At 43.3% G+C, this 22220-nt stretch overlaps 1 protein-coding gene across 5 annotated transcripts in view; it reads right to left on the reverse strand.

Annotated features, from left to right (window-relative positions):
* Positions 1–4499: 4499 nt before the first annotated feature.
* Positions 4500–22220, reverse strand: part of PLA2G7 (phospholipase A2 group VII) — a 39679-nt gene continuing 21958 nt past the window's right edge. For 3 of the 5 annotated variants that reach the window (XM_008163088.4, XM_065587555.1, XM_008163087.4), the window contains exons 2-12: positions 18244–18383; positions 15415–15539; positions 12329–12479; positions 11541–11634; positions 10605–10673; positions 9798–9945; positions 8283–8396; positions 7940–8031; positions 7288–7458; positions 5382–5530; positions 4500–4873 (exon numbers count right to left, since the gene is read on the reverse strand). In XM_008163088.4, coding sequence (XP_008161310.1) covers positions 4761–4873; positions 5382–5530; positions 7288–7458; positions 7940–8031; positions 8283–8396; positions 9798–9945; positions 10605–10673; positions 11541–11634; positions 12329–12479; positions 15415–15539; positions 18244–18334 — 1317 coding nt within the window. In that variant the 5' untranslated portion in view covers positions 18335–18383 and the 3' untranslated portion in view covers positions 4500–4760. The remainder of the gene's footprint in view (positions 4874–5381; positions 5531–7287; positions 7459–7939; positions 8032–8282; positions 8397–9797; positions 9946–10604; positions 10674–11540; positions 11635–12328; positions 12480–15414; positions 15540–18243; positions 18384–22220) is intronic. The other 2 variants (XM_008163091.4, XM_008163092.4) reach the window with 1 other exon arrangement.

Raw genomic sequence — 22220 nt, forward strand, 5'->3', positions numbered from 1 at the left:
TAATTGACTACAATCTGTTGGATGAACACACTTTTTAAAAACAGGGCCAATAAGTAACAGAGCACCCCAGGAATATTAAACGTAAGAGCATAAGAATGGCCATACTGGGTCAGATGAATGGGTCCATCTATACTCCTGGGGCAATGCTGCACCACTGCGCGCATACAGAATTCATGTCCTCTGCAGATTTCTTTGCTTCCCCACAGAAAATGACGGGGAAGCAAAGGGAAGCCACAAGAGTGGTCATGCAACCCTCCCCAGCAGTGCGGGTATGTCGTTTCGGGCACCTGGAGCAGTTGGCGGAGAGGCAAATCACCTTGGGAATGGGCTGGGCACACCCAAGCCGCTGGCTCCTACCCTGTGCTGGGCTCAGCTGCAAGTCCTGGCTGGGCTGAGGAGTGGTGGGGGGAGGCCAGAACTTCCTCTTCCCTTACCAAGGAGCCGCCGGGGCCAGATAAGACTCACCCCCAGAAACTTCCCCTGACTGCAGGAAGCTCTGCACCCCCTCTTACTGCTTGCCCCTATTGCTCATCCCACATGCATCTAGACCCCCCCATACCTAGAATCCCCCCCACAGAATTCCTTGCACTCGAACCCCCACCCTGCTGAACCTCATCCCCTGCATCCAGAGCCCTCCTGCACCTGAACCCTCTTTTCCCCCCGCTGAGCCTCACTCCCCACATTTGGACCCTGCCATCAAGGTCATCCTCACTGCATCCAGACCCCCACCCCCTGCACCCAAACTATCCCCATTTTCCCCCTGCACCCAGGTGCCCACCCCATTGAGCCCAACCAACTGCACCTGGACCTCCACCACACTAAGCCCCACTCCCCCAGCATCACCTTCAGAGTGCCATTCCCCTTGCACTCAGAACCCCTCAACAAGCCCCTTTGTATCCAGATCCCCCACTAAGCCACCCATACCCAGATTACCCCACACAGAACCCTCTCACCCTGCACCTGGATCCCCTCACATTAAACCCCTCCACACTTGGATCCTGCCAGCCTGAGCCTTCTTGCCCCACACCTGGATCGGGGGCCAGAGTTGGGCATGTGTGAGAGACTGTCCCTCTTGCTTACTATTTTGGTGCACCTAGCATGGAGGGACAGGGCCCTGGGGTGTTTGTGGGGCAGGCCTGGCCCCTGCACTGTCAAAGTTGGGTCAACCTCATGGCCAAGTCTGTGTTGGGAGTGGGGTGGAGGCAGCACTGCAGGGTGATCTTCCACCTCCGTGCAGCCAGTGGACTGTGCTCCCCACTGCCATGCTGGAGCCTCCATGTTTGTTGACAAAATATGCAGAATTTTAAAATATTGTGAACAGAATTTTTAACTTTTTTGGCACAGAATTCCCTCAGGAGTACATCTAGCTCAGTATCCTCTTCCAACACTGGATAGTGCCAGATGCTGCAGAGGGAGTGAACAGAACAGAGCAATTTGGGTGATCCATCCCCCATTATCCAGTTCCAACATCTGGCACTGTTCTAAATGTTTCCAAACACTGCAAATGTGTATGCAAAAGTACTGACTCGCTTGTTCTCACTTTACAAGTAGGGACAAAACCTTCAAATAGAATTGTAAGCACAGTGAGTGAAATAAATTTTCTGTTGCATGTGTGGAAACTGCTATGGAACAGAGAAAGTTTCATTAAATATTACCATTTTCTCTTAAAGGCAAAGGCACGCTGCCATGCTATGAGTAATATGTCAGAATTCTAACAAGTTTGGTAAGATTAAGATGAAAACATGTTTTGTGCCATAATCAGGTAAGGTAGATTCTCTACAAAGCTGTAGGATTTTTCCTTGCAATTGTGATTTAGGAACACAAATCCCATTGACAATCAGTCATATGATACTGGAATCCATTTTAAACCTGGTTCTTTTCCATTTAGGAGGGATGGGAACCCAGAAAGACAAAGGATTCCCGCCTTGGGCCAATGCTATAAAAGGGGGTGGAGCAGAACAAGGGGGGCTGCCAGTCATGAGAAATCCTAGTTACCACCTGAGCTGAAACTAACCAGAACTGTGCCGGGGAAAGGATTGGGCCCAGACTAGGAAGGAGTCCAGTCTGTTAGAGAAGCTTATTGGAACATCTCTAAGGGTACAATTTACCTGTATTCAGTTTCCTAATGTATTCGGCTTTGACTTGTGTGTTTTGTTTTGCTTGGTAACTTGCTTTGTTCTGTCTATTGTTACTTGAAACCACTTAAATCCTACTTTTTATACTTAATAAAATCACTTTTTTTATTAATTAACCCGGAGTAAGTGCTTAATACTTTGGGGGGAGCAAAGAGCTGTGCATCTCTCTCTATCAGTGTTCTAGAGAGCGGACAATTTGAGCTTTATACAGAGTAAAACAGATTTATTTGGGGTTTGGATCCCATTGGGAGCTGGGTGTCTGCGTGCTGGAGTCAAGAGTACTTGCTGAGCTGTATTCAGTTAAGTTTGCAGCTTTGGGGTGAGGTTCAGACCCTGGGTCTGTGTTGCAGCAGGCTAACGTGCCTGGCTCAACAAGGCAGGGTTCTGGAGTCCCAAGCCATCAGGGAAAACTGGCTCAGAGGTAGTTTCAGCACATCATGTGACAGTCCCAAGGGGGTCTCTGTGACCGAACCCATCACACTCTCCTGCTGGCAAAGAGCAGTTTCACGGGAGACCTTACAGTAGCACAGTTGTAGCAGTACAGCAGTGCTGCTGTAAGGTCTGTAGTGTGGATATAGCCTAGGAGTACTATAGCTGCTACTTGCCACAGCTATGAAAACAAAACTGTCAGACGATGCCTTCTAGAGAAGATAGAAGGGAAAGGGCAGTGGCTGATCATGCAGATGGCATCATAGCTATAGCATTCTAAATATATCAACCAAATGGGTATTGACGAGGAAGTATGTGTGTCAATCACTTGTGCCAAATGGCAGGGTGGGAGCAAGGGGAAGGTGACAATGCCATGGGCAGAACTGGGAATAGACCATCTCTAGTAGGTGGTAATGTGGCTGGGGAACTCGTGTACATAACACAAATAATGACTGTTTGGCAGTTTTAAAAATGAAATTTTATCACAGCACTGGGGCTAATGGCCTGCCCCTAGGTCACTCCACAGGTTCTCTACTGAGTACTGGGGAACAGTACTCTATCTGTGCAATAGACATGGTCTTAAAGCTCTCTTCCTCTGACTGCTAATGGCTCTATGAAAGTTCAGTTGTCCTTTGCCAGAATAGTGATTCTATGAGGGGGGAGGTGTTTATTTGGGGGGGAATTAAAAAGGAGAGCTCCTGAGTTCTAACAGACACAAAATGACCCCTTGCGGGGAAGGAAACAAAATTTTCAGTTGGAGATAATGTAGCTTAAAAGTAAATTTTTCTATTTCCCTTTGTACAGCAAATTCCAGTTCAAGGGCTTGTTTATGGCTGAAAACATAGATTTGTATTGGAGTGGCACACACCATGTCAGAAAACTGCAACTTGTCCTGGAACTAGGCTACAGTTTTCTTATAACATGTAAAAAAGCATCCCTAATAGTAATTGTGCATGTCTCAATATGTTGAGATGGCATTTGTACGAAGCAGGAAAACGTATATGAACACAAAAGAATTACTCTTAAAAATGAAGACTACGCTGCCTCGAGAGTTCAGTTTTCTCTCCAGGATCAGCCTCATCCCCAACTGATGATTAAAAAGCAGACAAAAGCTGCATGGAGAAGGTGCACAAGTCCCGATGACTTGTGCTTGTGTCACTTGGGTTGGATTTTCCCAAGCAGCTAAGTGCTCCATGTGTTTTGTAATCTTGACAAGAAATTCTATTAGTCTGTCATTTGAGGGGAAACATTTCAGCCAATTTGTGTGCAGTTTTGGTTTCCTAGAGCATGGCAGGAATGCTTAAGCATGTGCAGTGTGGCTTCTAAAAACAGAATCAGTTATTAAAGTATATAACTACTAAATATACAATATGTGGCACCTACAATCCAAACTGGTGTGAATTTTGGGAGGCAGAACTGTGATTAAAGTCCCTAGATCCCAATCTGTCCTGGCAATTTTGGTTCTGGGTCAAATCCAAAACTAGAAGGAGCCTTCTTTCATTTTGCAGTTCAGATGGAACTGAAACTTCACAAGAAGAGCCAAACTTCCAGAAATCTTACAGGAACTCTCCCAAGAACAATTGCTCTCCGGAGGCTTCCAGTGGTGCTGGTAGCTGGTGGAAATGGATTTTACAAAATATCTCCATTTGGGATCAGAATCTTAAGAAACTGAATCTGGGCTTCCCGTTTGATATTCTTGACGTCAAGCTAACTTAGGCCTACTAAAATTTTTTTCTAGTACTTATGTAGCACTCTACAGCTGGAGAGCTCAGAGCATCGGATATGCTGGTTAGGTATTGTCTCCATGTTAAAGATGGAGATGCTGAAGAGCAGAGAGGTTAAACATTTTGCTCAAACTCTTGCCAGAACAAAAGTCGCCTGATGTAAACACTAGGCAACACTGCTTCTTTCCTAATTTAGAGCCAGACATCCATCTAATAGATGATTTAATATTTAATTGGTAGAAAGCAAAAGTTTATTCTAGTATTTTAAAGAGTAAGTTTATAGGCTGGTATGAATTTAAACCCCTGCAACTCTTTTATCAAAGTGCAATGAGATATTAATACAGGTGACTGTGAGGCACAGTAAGAGAAAGAAAAACGGTGTAGCTGTGGGAAGTAGCTGACCAGCAGTACTACTAAGTAAAATCTTGTTGAAGACTTAAGTGCTTTAGTATGCATGGTATTATCAGTTTCTTCATTCTAGTGTTTCAGGCTGAGTTGAGGGTAGATCAATGTTGGTTCCAGGAATGACATTATGTCCTTCGCCATCTACGAGAGCGTCCCACTGATCAAAATCTTTCTTCAGACCTGTGGAATGTGGAAGCAAAACAAATGGGACCAAAACAACTACTGTCTGAAGGAGACAAATGCAAAAATGATTAATTAAAATCAAACTACCAGATAATGAGCCAATTTCATCTTTTAAATCAAACTGGTTTGGAAGATGTTGGAACAAAATAAAGTATGAAGTGGGGAAACCTTAAATGATTTACACATCTCATAAATTAGAAATGAACAAAATGAAGAAAATTTAAATGTTCCTAACTTGAGGCACTTTAACCCGATCTTGCAGCTGGGAGAAACTTTTTACAGTCAAGTTACAAACCTGGAGAAAAAAGTCAACTATCGAAGTATTCACACATTTTCAGCAAGAGAGTACTGAGATAATTCACATTTTAATGTTTGGCCTAAAGGAAATAGTGGGTTAGTTTGAGGAGCTGCATAGGAATAAAGAGTTGATTAACGCTTATTCATAAAGGACTTAATAGTCACCTGAGCCTTTTAAACAAAACTACTTTTTAATACTGCTACTTACCTAAATGTTTCTGCAAGAAGGCTAATGAAGCTTTGTTGCTAATATCTATAGCTATGTTTGGGTCTATTTCTCCCTTTAATTTGAAAATCTTTCCAACAAAGTTACCAGTCAGGAAGGTAAAATCTGGAAAACTCTGATGTACTGATCCCCTGTAAACAGAAAAGAGAGTTTTAAATAAGTTCATAGGAAGGCAGTTTTGTAATAAAAGGTAATGTGTGTAAATCAAGTCATTTGCAAAGCTAATCATGGATTATATACTGAATTGGGATAGGAGACTTGTATTCCTCTATTGCTACTGCTGCTTCAGGGCTTGTCTATACTCTGTTATTTGGGAATAGCTATTGTGTGTTAAATTCAAATCCTGCCTTAATCGGAATAAGTTTCAAGTGTAGAAGAACCCTAAGGGTAAATTCTGTCTAGAGGTACATGTCTACATGAGCAGTCTTGAAGTCAAGGACCGCAGTTTTGTCTTTGAATCTGATATCCTTAGGGCTGCAATAATCATCTGCCCCTAACAGCTCTTGCCCATTTGGTTGGGATGTGTTATCTAATGGAGCCAAATAATCATATTCATTGGATCTGCTCCCCACACTCTCCAAATGCCCCTTGAAGGACCCTTGAAACTGTTAATAGAGTCATAGATTCCTGGGCCAGAAGGGATCATGGGATCATCTAGTCTGACTTCCAGTATAACACAGGCCATAGAACTTCCTGCCAAAAATTCCTAAAGCATATCTTTAGAAAAAACATCCAATCTTGATTTAAATGCTAGTGATGGAGTATCCATGACCCGTAGTAAATTGTCCCAAAGGTTAATTACCCTTGTTGAAAATGTATGCCTTATTTCCGGTCCAAATTTGTTCAACCACCAGCCACTGGATCATGTTTTACCTTTCTCTGCTGGACTGAAAATCCCTTTATCAAATATTTGTTCCGCATGTAGATACTTATAGACTGTGATCAAGTCACCCCTTAACCTTCTCTTTGTTACGCTAAATAGATTGAGCTCCTTGAGTAGTGGTGGGCAACCTCCGGCCCATCAGGGTAAGCTGATTGTGGGCCGCGAGACATTTTGCAGACGTTGACTGTCTGCAGGCACGGCCCCCTGCAGCTCTTAGTGGCCACAGTTCGCCGTTCACTACTTACTGTCCTTGAGCCTATCGCTACAAGGCATGTTTTCTAATCTAATCAGTCTTGTGGAGCTTCTTTGAACCCTCTCCAGTTTATCAACATCCTTGTTCTCTGTGTCACTGAAGGAATACAAACCCCTTGTGTGGGCTTCTTATGTTCTTCTCCACCCCATCACCTTCAGGGCCTTCTGTGGATGGGTCAGGAATTTTTAGAATTTAGGTGTTCTCTGCTTAGGAGAGGTGAAGGCCTCAAAAAGGACTCTTTTTTTATGGCCTTGGGCAAGTCACATGACCCAGCTCTACATAAGTATTTAAGCACCTAACTTCAATTGAAAGGATTGGTTAGTAGTCCGGGGAAGTGGCTAGGATATGCAGATCCACTGGTCACAAATTCCACCTGCGTGTTGCACAATGGGCTGCAGTTGCTACTCTAGCTCCCAGTCTCACAGCCAGGTTACGCAGATACCATGGTGATGGCCACAGCATAAGAACCTGAATACAATAGAATAGATTTCTTGCATCTTTGGTTGGATGACACGGGAAGTCTGTATTGCTGTATTGCTATGACGCCAGACTTTTATATGAAGAGATTTGAAAATGAAAATACCTTGCATGGTAAATACTTCTGGTGAGGTTGTAATAACTGGCACCGCTAGATTCCTACAGGTAAACCACCAACTCTGGTTAGAAGCCTGTAATTTTCCTCCTGTAGATTTTACAAGCAATGAATCCAGTCTCTAGAGAAGAAAACAGGACTATAGTGCTGTAATACTTACTTGATAGTGATCATTTTTCTTATTTTGCCAGTGGAGTCAAGTTTCTTCATTTTTAGAACATTTGAAACCCACTGGAATTTTTCTGAGTTGATAAACAACAATGGCTGTTCGACCCTGGAATAAACGTCATCATCTAGAGGAAGCATCCATGCATCCAGGGCAATGCCACACCTGCGAAAAAGGAGCTATGCGATCATATCACTGATGCAGAATGGTTCATAGGATAGTCTCAGTGTGCTTTGAGTTACAGTGTACATGGATAAACAGGCTAAAAGAATTCCTGAAGGGATAGCATGCTTTCATTTCAGACTGGAAATCTATTTGGTAGGGCGGGGAGCAGGCTGTGGTTCCACTCAGTCCTGTCCCTGGCCCTGTGAAGCTCTGGCAGAGACACTTCCACAGGGTACCAAGGAATGAGGAAGCACGTGAGTCTGATCCAGATATTCTGGCTCCCCGGAGCTCACAGAAGCAGGAGAAAGTAAGGGGAAAATTGTCCATAGTAAGCAAAGCCATTTTCTTTACAATTGCTGTAATCATTACAGTTAGTACTAGTTAAATGAGATCTCAGCATAGCCAAGAAAAGCAAAAAGCTTAAAGGCAGAATGATACCATCCCAAAGCCCTGGGACCTGCCTTTGCTTTATGATACTTACTTGAATCTAACGTCTTTGCTAAGAGTCTTAATGGCTGTGGCAGCACCAAAAGAGTGTCCCATCACAGCTATTCTGTCACCATCAATAGACTCCTGGAAAAGAAATCAAGATACTGTAAGGAACATTCCTTTCCCAACTTTTAGTCGTTTCGGCATATCTATTTTAAAAGCTAGAGACTACTACAATGGAAATAGAATGACAGCAGCTATAAAAACACAGCTTCAGGATCGCATGAGATGAAACTGTCATACAACTAATATATTTGGCTGATGTGGGGATCACAAAGAGAAAACGGATGGGTGATCAAGCTATTATTAAAAGGAGTCTGGGTCTCTTCACTCACCTTTAACAGAGTCCAATCAAAGTTTAAAGATAGTACATTCACTACATGATTTCCATTATTAATACCAAGAATGAGGTCAAGAGCTTTGATACACTCCTCTGTTCTCTGCTGCAACTAGACATAGATAAAAGACAACAACAATGATTCTTCTGGACGGAAAAAACAAGCTACCCGGCATTCAGTTAAAACACTTAGGAACAAATCTTAGAAACATCTAGAGCTTCAAGTCATTGGGATTACTCTCATGTTCAAAGATAAGCACTTTGCAGAATCCGAGCTTGGATCCATAAAGAGAAACAAATTAAAGGAGCTGTACTAGTTTAGAGAATTTGGCCCTTAGGACTGAAGTGGCAGTGAGATCACGCTCACAAGAGTGAATTTAGCCCCATGAGAGCAACTCCCATGGAGTCAGTACTTTTCAGGAGCAGGCTTGTCAGGACTTGGATAAAAGATGTATTTAAAACTTGTCTGGTCCAGATGACCCCTTGTCTCTCTTCTGGGGTTCGCCTGAATGAGCTATTGTGTTACAGGACAACTTGCCCTGTCTATACTGGAGCTTTAAAGTGTGTTAATATGCTGCTTGTCTTCATCTAGACAACCCCTCAGTGGGAACCAGTCGGAGAGCCCTTCTTATGTGTATACGCATTACCTAATGATGGTTGTGAGATGTTTTTGCATTCCTTTTGATTTTTATATTTTACCAAACAGGAAAAATAATATTTTTCTCTTTCTTTGGAACCAGCTTTCTATGTGAGGGTGAAATTCGCCCCCGTGCAGCTGGCCAGCTGTGCCACTGAAATCACTATGAATCCCTGAAAGAAACACCTGCTAAGCTCCACCAGAGAGATCATTCCAACGGGCGATAACGCTGCAGGTTATTCCCAACATTTCTCTAACTGGCATGAATTTAGGCTCACAAATAGGATATTGGATGTATATATGAGATGTCAGTTGTTGCCTTATTGGTATGTACACTTTCACCAGAGATTCACTAAGGACCTCATCCAAAGCCTATTGAAATCAGTGGAAAGACTTCTACTGACGTAAGTGGGGATTGGATCAAGAAAGAAAAACTGCTGGCATGCTTCTGCAGCCAGCTCTGCACTTGGAAGGCTTTGTGGGTATAACTATACCTGTTAAGCATGCCTAGTGTGGACACAGCTTATGCCAGCAAAGCTGCTCTTTTGCTAATATAGCTTATTCGAGGCCTCCCTGCTTCCCCCACCTCTGAGCAAAATAAGTTATACTGCCAAAAGCACAGTTGTGCTGCTAGAACCACAACTATGTTAGGGGCTTTTGCCAACATAGCTATGTTGGTCACAAATCATACCTCATCACGCTCCTGAGCAACATAGCTATGCTGGTAAAAGTCTGTAGTATAGACCTGGCCTGAGGTAGGAAGCCTCATGGGTTAGTGGCCTTGCAAATATGCCAGCTTTAATCAATCCCTTAGCACCTATTGGGTGCTAGATTGCATCTTCCTCATTTGTTAGATCAGCATTCCACAACAAATACCTGTTGGTGGCGTAGAGGAAATTCCTGTTCACCTCGTTTTAGTTTTCTGTAATAGATCCATTCGTCTTCCAGATTTTCTGTAGCCTCTTCTTGTGCTTCAAAAACAGGATTCTCCTTACGGTAGTAAGTCGCAGAAGAGGATTCATCTCTATAATATAGAAAAAAAGTTACTTTTGAAGGCTAGTTCACACTCATGCCAACAGTGCTCAACCCACAGGAACTTCAGGGGTGAAATCGTGTCTCCATTGACGTTAACAGGACTGGTGCCGTTGATTTCAATGGGGCTAGGATTTCACCCCCATCAAGAAAGACTGGCTCCTGGCACCAAGAAACTAACTAGAGCAGCATTATAATTAAATGTATATAATAAAGTCTAAATGAAAAGAAAACAGACCTTGTTTTGACAGGGTTTAATATTAAACAGCCACAAATAGTGCATTTAAAAAAATTACATAGACAACTGACAGCTACCCTAGTCAAAGAATTCAAGTAACTTGCTCTTTGTTTAGATTGAGAGTTGAACAATGGGAATTACTTGGGTTTTGAAGAAAATTAATACTATTTTAGTCTTTTTAAATAAATCTAAGTTATACTGTACAATAAACACTATGTTCTTTTTGCGTCTTTTAGACTCAAGACGTTGCTGAGAAAAATAATCTCTCCCAGTCAAATTTACGTATTTATCAAATTTAAGAAGGTCTCAGGTTTTGCACACAGCACCTTGCAAGATCAAATTATAAGCATAGGACTTTGTGAAATAACTGTTCGCCTCTTCTAAGCCAAAAAAAGCAGATTTACTATACAAACCTGTGCTCCACAGCAGCAACTATAAAACCCTGAGATGCCATCTCAATGCAGATAGCAGAATATATAGTCCTGAAATCAAAAAAATACACTGCTTAAATACACCATTTCAATAACTTGCTCCTGAAATAACATATAGGCCATATTTGTACTACACCTAATTTAATATTTTACATTGTAGCTCAATGCCTCCTTTCCTTCTCAAGTTACTACTGGAGTGATTTTTATGTGGAAGTCTGTAAAACATGTTCAAAGTCCCACATAAATAATAATAATTACTAATAACAACTAGCTCTTATATGGTGCTTTCATGCATAGAACTCAAAGTGCTTGTGAAAGGATGTCACTATCATTATCCCCATTTTATAGATGGAGAAACTGAGGCACAGGGCAGGGAAGTGATTGCCTAAGGTCACCCAGCAGGCCAATGGCTCAGCCAGAAATCCCTCTGAGGTCTCCCGAGTCCCAGTCCACTAAGCCATATAGCCTCTCTATCTTTATATCAACACCCATTTTGAAGAGGATTTTTTGAGGAAGAGAAACTAATGATTATATATAATAATATCATCTGCATAATACTTTACATCTTCAAAGTGCTTTACAAACATTAATTAATTGATTCTCACAACACTCCTAAGAAACAAGTATTTTCAAATAGGGAAACATAAGTAAACCAAAATTGGAGCAGGCCCTCAGTTTTTATCAATTGGCATTGATTTCCATGGAGATATACTACTTTACACCAGCTGAGGATCTGGTTTTTAAAACCAGTTTTAGCTAATGCGGTGATGGATCCAACACAACTTGACTGAAATAATGTTCAAAACCATTCTCAAGAACAGTCAACTTCCTGGGCTAAATTCCTCCCTGCGATCAGTGGAGTTACATTGGAGAGTCACTTGTCCCCATGTGGTCTGAGGCCACAAACGGCAGCATTACCGGAAAGCTCCAAGTCCATGGGAAAAAATAATGAGGGGGTATTTCTCTCCAGGCTTGAAAGCAGCATTCCATTTTGCAGGACAAGTCACTGAGCCTAGACAAAACAGGATATCTGCAGTTAGTGCGGCTTCTTACGTAACCACTTCTTTGAGAGACATTCAGATACCCTCCCTTATCTTGAGTAGCTGCTTTACTCCTCAGATTGACCCACTGATTTCAATTAGATTATTTGAGGGAGATACACAAAGCAAGTAAGAGTAAAGGCCTTAGTTCGTATTCTGCACTATAAAGCCTGATCCTACAAAAATTTATTACCAGGCAAAGGGTGAAATTCCCCCCATACAGAGAGCTGGCATCAGGCCTATGTCCCACTTAAATTCTGTAGGGGAAGACTTTCAAGGGCACAAAGGCCATTAGGCATCCAACTCCTGCTGACTTTCAATCAAAGCTGGGCACCTAGCCTCCCCTTTGTGCTTTCAAAAAACTTCCCTATAGGGTTTAAGTGATGGCCCTTTGCTCAAGGATGAATTTTACCCATAGGGCTTACTACTGGGAATATTCCCAGACACCCATGACAGTGGTATTTGGGCACATGGTGCAGTGAAACATACAGTCACAGTCATCTGAATATTATTGCCCCATAGGAAAAGGAGGAGAAACAGTTCTGCAAAGGAAATTCCCTTGAGCTCCTGCAGTATTAACACATTCCTCACGTACAGGTGCCATAACTAAACTGACCACAGCACACGTCTCACCAGTAAGGCAAATTAGAAATAAACTCATCTTACCAACATAGTACTGAAAAAATGTCTCTCCTAACACCCGGTACACGTTGAGGAAGTCAGCAAGTCCACGATAATATTCACTGCTGGGGATCCACTTGGTTTCTTCACTACTTGTGCCATTTTGTGAAGGATAATACAGACGAAAGAAGCTTCCCTGTGATTGAATCAGAAAAAGAAATAGATTCTCACTGAAGCTGCTAAAAAATAAAAATATTTTTACCAAAGAATTTAACATGTTAAAATGATACCACAAGGTGTAAGAGAGAGTCCAACGAGAAAATTAACAATAAAAAATAAGTTTTGATCGCCACCAAATGTATCTGTATTTTTCATACCTGGGAAACTAAACTACCATTAAAGCATTATTTCAAAATGTACAATACAAACTCTCTATTAACTTTAGAGCATTTGCTGCCTCCCTTCTCTTATTTCTCCTTCTTTCCCTATTCTCTTCTTATTTTCCTCGTGCATCATATTTCTTCAGACATATTCAGAGCCTGCATTTCCCTCAGACTTGTTTCAGGCAATGTGTTCCAGCAGATAGAGCACAGACTGTGAGTCAGGAGATCTGACCTTTATACACAGCTTAGGCACTGACTTGCTGTGTGCCCATTACTCCTCTGTGCCTCAGTTTCTCTGTCTAAACTGAGGACAGTGATACTTACCCTCTTTGTAAAGCAATTTGATAGCAACAGATGAAAGCTGCGTAAATACAAAATATTACCATTATTTTCTATAGTGTTTCTTCTTTGTTAAATGTTGCAGATTATTTTTCCCTCCAAACCAATCTCTTTCAAGATGTTTTCATATATGCTGTGGTCTCTGTTCCCTTGTGCATTTTTTTAGTAGTATTTTCTCTCTCCTAAACTCTTACCACTGTTCTCTCTCCCTTCTCAATTTCCTTCCTCTTGGGTCCTTTCTCTTCTCCAATTGGACACCCCTGCTCTTCTTATGAACCATGTAAGCCACTGGGTATGTTTTTTCAATGGAATGTTTCTTCTGCAAGGACCACAGGGTGGGACTATGTACAAGTAATTTAATGTAATAAAGTGTCTGTCAGATAAAAAGTATGTACAGTTTGTATTCTTGCTCTTTAGGACAAAAGTGACGTAGGAACACACTATCCAAAATCTCTCTGATTATATTGTGTTTCAGTGAATTAATTGTAGGAGTGCATGCAGAATGTCCTAAACAATGGGGCAAGATGGCTGTTAAGAACAATACTTATTTTAAACTGGACTTTTAAAAACAGTTTCAGGTTGCTTGAATATTAAGTTTCTGATCTATTACCCAGCGCACATGAAGAGCTTATCTGATTAATCTTCTCTCCATTTACACAACACACCGTAATGAATGATCATTTTTGACAAAGGCTTATTTAGGAACAGATTGCAAAACCCTGACAGTGATGAGGAGTTACTCACCTGATAAGTCCTTATTGCATTACTCAGGTGAATAATTGGTTACCAGTGTGAGTAAAGTTCATAATCTAGACTTTAGAGAATGTTAATAATCCAGATCACTTACTTAATAAAGGCATGAAAGCTAATTTGAAGCAGTTGGCATTGGTAGAGTTTAACTACCCAATCATTATGTAATGTAGGCACAGAATAAATCCTTATAAAATTCACAGACCAAAATATCCAAATGATCCCTACTCACTACGATCACTACAAGCAAATTCCACCATAATAGCTTTGCTTGGAGTTTAAAAATGCAATGCCAATGCTACAGGAAATACCAATAACAAAGGGCAAGAGTGTTTTAGTAGAAAAACTGTGAGGCTACTGTATCTGAAAATGCAAATCAGCATTGATTAGGCTGAATGGGCTGCAGGCCCATTAACTGCTTATAACTTTATCTGCATTCTTGGGAACTTGAGAGATGTAATTGCTTCCTTCTGTTATGGTTCTACACCAATTCTGAAGACTGTAACCTTTCTTTTTAAATAGGTACACATTCCATAATTGTTACTTTTTAACACACAGCAGAAATGCTATATATCATCCCACATTTGCCCTGCTAGGGGGACTTTTCTGATGGGGATAGCTGAAGTCATGGGAGACCTTGGTGGTGGGTCTTCCTGGCAACTTAGCTCCAATGAAGGATGGGGGCAGGTGCCAGGAACCCAGAGGTATGGGGGCTCTCTTTGAATGGTCTTGCATATCTCAGGGGAAGGACCTCTGGCTCATTCCATGAGGTGGCAAACTGCGTTTCCCACGTGCACTGCGCCACGTGGAACAATGAGGAAGAGTTTTCCTGCCCCATTCCAAATAATTCACTATAATGAGCTATGTGAATTCAAGTATCAGGGGGTAGCCGTGTTAGTCTGTATCTACAAAAACAACAAGGAGTCTGGTGGCACCTTAAAGACTAACAGATTTATTTGGGCATAAGCTTTCGTGAGTAAAAACCTCACTTCTTCGGATGCTCCGAAGAAGTGAGGTTTTTACTCACGAAAGCTTATGCCCAAATAAATCTGTTAGTCTTTAAGGTGCCACCAGACTCCTTGTTGTTTATGTGAATTCAGTAGCAGTTTGGTGTCTAAATACCTTTGAGGATCTTGGCTAAGGAGGATTGCCTTAACTAGGAAAGCAGGATCAGGCTCTTAAATTGTACTTAGAGATGGGTCCAAGCTACAAAGCTTAGATTTAGATAAGGAATCAATTCTGAACTTCTCCAAAGTTTTGGACGTTAAATGATGATGTCTATATCCAGACATTTTTGCCTGCCAATTTCAGTTTATAAAATCTATATCCTAGTATCTGACAGAATCTGCTGATTGACAGTATATCCCTGTCATTACAGCCTTACACTTCCAGTGATACTCCTGTGTCACCGTGGCCAGCCTGTGTCATTACTCTCACAGAATTAATTCATAGGAAACATTTTGTTCACAAAAAGTAAAATGCCTGGGGGCTTAAGCAGGCTTTGTCCTGCCCCTCTGCATGGGTGAATTTCCACCTATCAGAACCAGGGGAACTTTTCATTTAATTAATACCTATTAGTATGATGAAGGCTGCAGTGTTGGACTTGTGACTTTTGTCAAAATAAAGTAGGGAGTGACAGGAAGGTTTTGGCTGTCATACCTGAATCGTGTAATCAGTCATCAGGTCCGTGCAGCCAACAGAGTAAGGCCCCTTCCCCTTGGGGATTCCATTCAACTTTGCAGAGCTCTTGCTCCCCATTTCCATCTGTGCATTAACAGACAAGCCTGGGGGATAAAAACAGAAGATGAGACTCATACCTGATGAAAAGGACATAGGATATTAAAGATTCAGGGCTGAGCTGACAGTCAGGGTGATGAGAAACAGGCACAGCATAGATTTTAAAGCCAGAACAGATCATTATGATCTCCTGTGTATCACAGGCCATAGAATTTCATCCAGGAGACTTTCACCTGGGCAACTCACAGCTGGGAGGGAATGATGAGGGGAGGAGATAAGAGAGCCTGGGACAGGGGTTACCAGAGTGACGTGAGGACTAGGAAGCTGGCAGAAGCCTGGGATTGCTGGGGGGATGAGTAGTGATATTCGGACTGGAGCGATGTTTGATAGGGCAGGGTTAGGAGATCCTGGAGCAGCCTGCATGGAGGAGCTGGTTCAGCCTCCCCCATTCTACCACTTGTTATCTTAAAGCCGCCCCACACTCTGCCTTGTCTGCATTAATCGTCTCCACCCTGCCCTGTCCCCTTTCAGCTCCTGCTTCATTCTGATCCCCATGCTTCCCCCAACCCATCCTGTCCCCAGCCTATATCCCGAGACTGTCCCGCTCCTTCTCCAAGCTAGCTTCCCCCTTGCCTCCTCCCCCAGTCACTCCTCCTCCTCCTGGCTCCCTTGCCAATGGGAACCACCTCCTCCTTCCAGGTGCTCCATGTTGGTATGCATCCTGCAGGGGAGCTGCAAGAGCAGGGGAAAGGCAGATTGGGGGTCTGCAATTCAACATAGCTGTCCCTGGTGGCCAGGAGGAGAAACCCCAGCAGAATCCTTGCAGACCTGCTTGATGTGTGACTTGCCAACAGGACTGGAGATCTGCATGACAGGGCTTCTTTCTTCTTCTTTCAAACCTCAGCATTTTGTCTGCTACTCAAAGGCTCAAAGGCTAATTGGCCTAGAATTAGGAAAATTTCCTCCTTCATACTGAAGGATTGCATGTCTCATTTGTGTGAAATTGGATGAATGAAGAGACAGCACAAAGGAAGCCTGATTTTCAAAACGGTGAAGTGCCCACAATTTCCAGTTAAGTAACTATGAGTGCTCAGCAATCTGAAAATCAGTCTCAAAGCTCACACATGCCTGTGACCGGTGCTCTGGAATGCTTGATAATGGCTTACCCAGCTGACAAAATGGAACTGTATCAGTGTTTCAGATTCTGTTCAGAACTGATGGATATTTCAGGATAAGAACATAAGAATGGCCATACTGGGTCAGACCAAAGGCAGGGCCGGCTCTAGGCACCAGCGTTCTAAGCATGTGCTTGGGGCGGCACTTCTCAAGGGGCGGCACTCCGGCCTTTTTTTTTTTTTGCTTGGGGACGCAAAAAACCTGGAGCCAGCCCTGACGAAAGGTCCATCCAGCCCAGTATCCTGTCTACCGACAGTGACCAATGCCAGGTGTCCCAGAGGGAGTGAATCTAACAGGTAATGATCAAGTGATCTCTCTCCTGCCATCCATCTCCATCCTCTGACAAACAGAGGCTAGGGACACCATTCCCTACCCATCCTGGCTAATAACCATTAATGGACTTAACCTCCATGAATTTATCTAGTTCTTTTTTAAACCCTGTTATAGTCCGAGCCTTCTCAACCTCCTCAGGCAAGGAGTTCCACAGGTTGACTGTGTGCTGTGTGAAGAACTTCATTTGTTTTAAACCTGCTGCCTATTAATTTCATTTGGTGGCCCCTAGTTCTTATATTATGGGAACAGGTAAATAACATTTCCTTATTCACTTCCTCCACACCACTAATGATTTTATATACCTCTATCATATCCCCCTTAGTCTCCTCTTTTCCAAGCTGAAAAGTCCTAGCCTCTTTAATCTCTCGTCATACCCGTTCCAAACCCCTAATCATTTTAGTTGCCCTTCTCTGAACCTTTCCTAATGCCAGTATATCTTTTTTGAGATGAGGAGACCACATCTGTATGCAGTATTCAAGATGTGGGCGTACGTTGGATTTATATAAGGGCAATAAGATATTCTCTGTCTTATTCTCTATCCGTTTTTTTAATGATTCCTAACATCAGGATCAAGAAAAATGTTAAATAAGGATGGGCTAATTTTTGGGTCAAGTGTGATAATAAAATAATAATACTTTGCAGTTCTATGATGATCTCCATCCTAGGGTCTCAAAGTGCTTTACGAACAGTAATGAACTGAGCATTAGACCATCCTTGCTGGGCCAGATTCTCTATTGCCTTGGACCTTGTAGTCATTTATATTATGTAAATAGAGACACAGCGGTGTTAAAATGCTAGCAGTCTCTTTGCATAGATGTAGATGACTACATAAAATGCAAGGCAATAAAGAATCATCTCCACGTGGGGAAACTGAGGCACAGAGCGGTTAAGTGACCTGTCCAAGGTTACACCAGCAGTCTGTGCTAGAGATGGGACTTCAAATCAGATCTTCTGTCTCCCAGTCCTGTGTTATAGCCACAAGATTATTATTCCTCATAAAATAATGTCCCATTAAATAGCCAAAGGCACTAATGGGTCCCAATTCTGCAGCTGCTGCTTGCATGAAACTTCATGCATGGAGGAGTTACTGAATGGGGTGCATAGTGAACTGGTAGTGTACACATAAATTAAGAGCTTTGAGGTAACAGGTGCAAAATCACATTTCTGACCTTTTTTTGTTTGTTTTTTGTTAGTCTCCTACAAATTAATGATAGCTGCACCATTGAAGGATACATTTCTTACCTGCTAATTTAATTTCTCCCAATTTCCCTATGCTAGTCCAGAGTAACCAGTAACGGAAATGGAAAAGTAAATGAAATTTTGAAGACTGCATCTTCTATTCACTGTATCTTCTATTCACGAATGTCTTTCAGCTTCATGACCTTAGTCAAAGCAAGTAATTTAAAAACATATAAGCAACATATATTCAAAAGCAATTTAGTTTTTGTTTTCCTTTTAAAGGTGGCATATGGATTAGCAAAAGATTGACAGCCTCATTCAGTCTCCTTGGCCATTCAATCCTTGCTGAGTCTGCCAAGAGAGCCAATTGTGGGGGCTGGTTTTTTGTGATGTGAATTCCTGCTTCACTACAACATGGACTGAGAGCATCAGCTCTTTTCACATAGCACCCCCACACAGAGCCATCAGATCGTAATTACATTGACTGGTCATTACAGCCCTAGGACCACATTCTGTGCTGTGCCTCACGGGAGTGCATAGAGGTTAGGTAAAGGCAACTGTATGCCCCTTTCATGCCTCCTGGATTGTGGGATAAATTGGGGCCCAGTCAGTCTCCAGCATAATTTAGAGCAGTCCCTGGGCAGGTTTTTACGGCAGCTTCCCAAGGCCCCCTATTAGTAGGCTTGGCAGAATTCAGCTTTTATTTTTTTATAATTTCAACAGATATCAATGTTTATAAGAACATAAGAATGGCCATACTGAGTCAGACCAATGGTCCATCTAGCCCAGTATTCTGTCTTCCGACAGTGGCCAATGCCAGGTGCTTCACAAGAATGAACAGAATGGGTAATCATCAAGTGATCCACCCCCTGTTGCCCATTCCCAGCTTCTGGCCAACAGTGGCTAGGGACCCCATAATAAATTCTTAAATATTTTTAAGAATATTTAATTTTCATTGATTTAAATGTTCACCGTTGTGTAAAATGATGGGCTCTATTTTTTTATTTTAATCTATTTAAATTTTCATAGCTGTGAGACATTATGGATGGGGGGGGGGGTCCAGACAATAATTATTGAATGACAGCAGATGTTCAGATTCAAAAAGTTGAAGTGTTATAATCTTTAAAACACCAATAGTCAATGTCACATGTCAAAATATACAAAGTAAATATCATTAAATCAAACACTAATAAGTTCTCAAGCAGCATTTTTCTTACTTTGCCTATCTGTAAATTTTGGTTATTGTTAGTGGAAATATCTTGTTATCTGTTTGTTTGTGTGTGATGAAATCGATGTTTACCAATAAAAATCTAATCCTTCCAAGCCCGGAACAGCTGGAGCAGAGAATACCCCAGCCACACACTTTTCCTCCCACAGCACCTCTCTTCTGGGCCCTATACCACCCCCAGCAACCCCTACAGTGACAGCTGCAAGAGGGGAAAGCCTGTTTTGCTGGCCCTTCACCGCTTTGGGAATCTCTCTGTGCTGGGGGAATCTAGCTGTTTTCTAGACCTTGTGGTCGTGTCTACACTGCAACTAAAAACCCACGGCACTGAGTCTCAGAACCCCATCAGCTGACTTGAGCTTGCGTGGCTTGGGCTGCAAGGCTGAAAAATAGCAGTGTAGATATTTAAAGTCAGGCTGGCACCTGGGCTCTGAGTTCCTCCCCCTTGCAGAATCTCAGAACCCAGGCTTCAGCCCAAGCCCAGATTTCTACAATGCAATTTTATAGCCCCGCAGCTTGAGCCCTGTGAGCCCGAATCAGGTGGCCTGGCATAGGTGCCAACTTTCCCCAGCGCCCCCTCCCTGCCCCGCCCCAACTCCACTCTTTCCCCAACCCTGCCACGCCCCCATTCCAACTCCTTCCCCAAAGTCCCCGCCCCAACTCCACCCCTCCCTGCCCCATTAGACCCCTTCCCAAAATCCCCGTCCCGACCCCACCTCTTCCCCGAGCGCCCCAACTCCACTCTTTCCCCAACCCTGCCCCGCCCCCATTCCAACTCCTTCCCCAAAGTCCCCGCTCCCCTTCCTCCCCCCTCCCTCCCAGCCGCGCAAAACAACTGTTTCGCGGCGCAAGCCCTGAGAGCAAGGGGGGAAAAGTGGGCACGTGGCGTGCTCAGAGGAGGAGGCGGAGGTGCGCTGGGTGGAGGGGCGGGGAGCACCCACCAATTTTTCCCCATGGGTGCTCCAGCCCCGGAGCATCCACGGAGTCGGTGCCTACGTGGCCTGGGCCAACTGCGGCCATACCACAGGTCTTTTATTGCATACCTTTAGGGTACATCTTCACCACAGTGAGTCTCAGAGCCTGGGTCAACTGACTGTATGGTTAAAAATTGTGGTGACAAACAATGTTCAGGCTCAGGCCGGAACCCAGGCTCTGAACCTCTGTGAGGGGGAGGAAGCCCTGGCTTCACTTCATCTACAGCTATTTTTAGTTTTGCAAGCCCCAGTCGGTTGACCTGGGCTCTGAGACTCACTGTCACGGGGTGGGAGGGGGTTCTGTGTAGATGTACACTTTTGTATGTAAGGAGTGGTGTAGAGACTGCAGAGCTGCTGAGAATCAGGGCCCTAACCTAAATTTGAAGTGACTAAATCCTCATCTACACTAGAAAATTAGTTCAGCATAACTACTCTGCTGAGGCTACGTCTTCACTACCTGCCTGAATTGGCGGGTGGAAATGGATCTCTCGGGGATCGAATTATCGCATCTCGTCGGGACGTGACAATCGATCCCCGAATCGACGCTTGTACTCCACCAGCGCAGGTAGGAGTAAGCGCCGTCAACGGGGGAGCTGCGGAGGTCGATTTACTGCCGTCCTCACAGCGGGGTAAGTCAGTTCGGCTACGTCGAATTCAGCTACGCTATTCGCATAGCTGAATTTGCGTATCTTAAATCGACCCCCCCCCCATGGTGAAGACGTAGCCTCAGGCATGTGAAAAATCCACACCCCTGAGCACTGTAGTTAAGCCAACCTGAGGCCCCGTGTTGATAGCACTAGGTAAATTGAAAAATTCTTCCATCGCCCAAGCTACTGCAGCCCAGGAAGGTGGATTACCTACATCAACAGGAGAATCTCTCCCGTCAGCGTAGGTAATGTCTACTCTGAAGCACTACAGCGGGACAGCTGTGCCACTGTAGTGTTTTAAGCATAGACAAGCCCTCAGACGCCCATCTGAAAAATGGGAATAATACTTCCCTAGTTCACAGGGGTGTATGAGGCTTCGTTCATTATTTATAAAGTTGTGTAAGAGCCTTGTATGAAAAGCACGACAGAAGCGCAGAGTGTTCTCTCATAGACATTGAGACCCTTTAAACTGTTACACTTAAGACTCAGTAAAGAGGCTACTTCAGTCACAAAAGTCATACATACCCCTAAACATAAAAGGAAGCAGGGTAGCAAAAAATAAACCAGGATAGGTTGATTGCAATATTCAAGAAGTTATTTGTGCCAAACAAATACCATTCAGAAAACTGAAACCCAACCCTAGTGAAGACACTTGTATTTTGAATCTCTTAATTTTTTTGGTTAAGACATGCTTTTCTGTGCTTGAATTCTGTTAAATGTTTCTAGATACCGTACTAGCTGAACAGTGGGTCCTGTAACTTGCTAGGATCTTGCAAAACACCCTATGTTCTTTTAACCATGTTTTCAGGGGGGTGGGGGTGCCTTTTGCCTATAACATGCAATTGTCTAAACTTGGGTGGCTCCATAAACGCTGTTCTTGAGGTTCTAAAGGGCTTTGGGAAAAGTACCACTACTGATGTCATAATACATGTTATATACTAGAACCACTGTCATGAACTTTATCCCCAAATGCAAAGTTAAACAGAGGAAGAGAGTCAGGTGCAGGTGAGGGAGAAGCCAGGAGCTTGCAGGAGGGATTCAGCCTGGAGGAGGCAGGGAGACCCAAGAAGGCGGTTCCTGCTGGCAGGCACTGCAGAGCACCAAGATGTGCAGGAGGTAGTGGAGGCTGGCGCTGGACAGGCAGAGCTAGGAGGGGAGAAGCGAGGCGGGCTGGCGGCGACCTGGCTCCAGGAC

Source organism: Chrysemys picta, chromosome 3 (assembly GCF_011386835.1).
Source record: "Chrysemys picta bellii isolate R12L10 chromosome 3, ASM1138683v2, whole genome shotgun sequence".
Lineage (NCBI taxonomy): Eukaryota > Metazoa > Chordata > Testudines > Emydidae > Chrysemys > Chrysemys picta.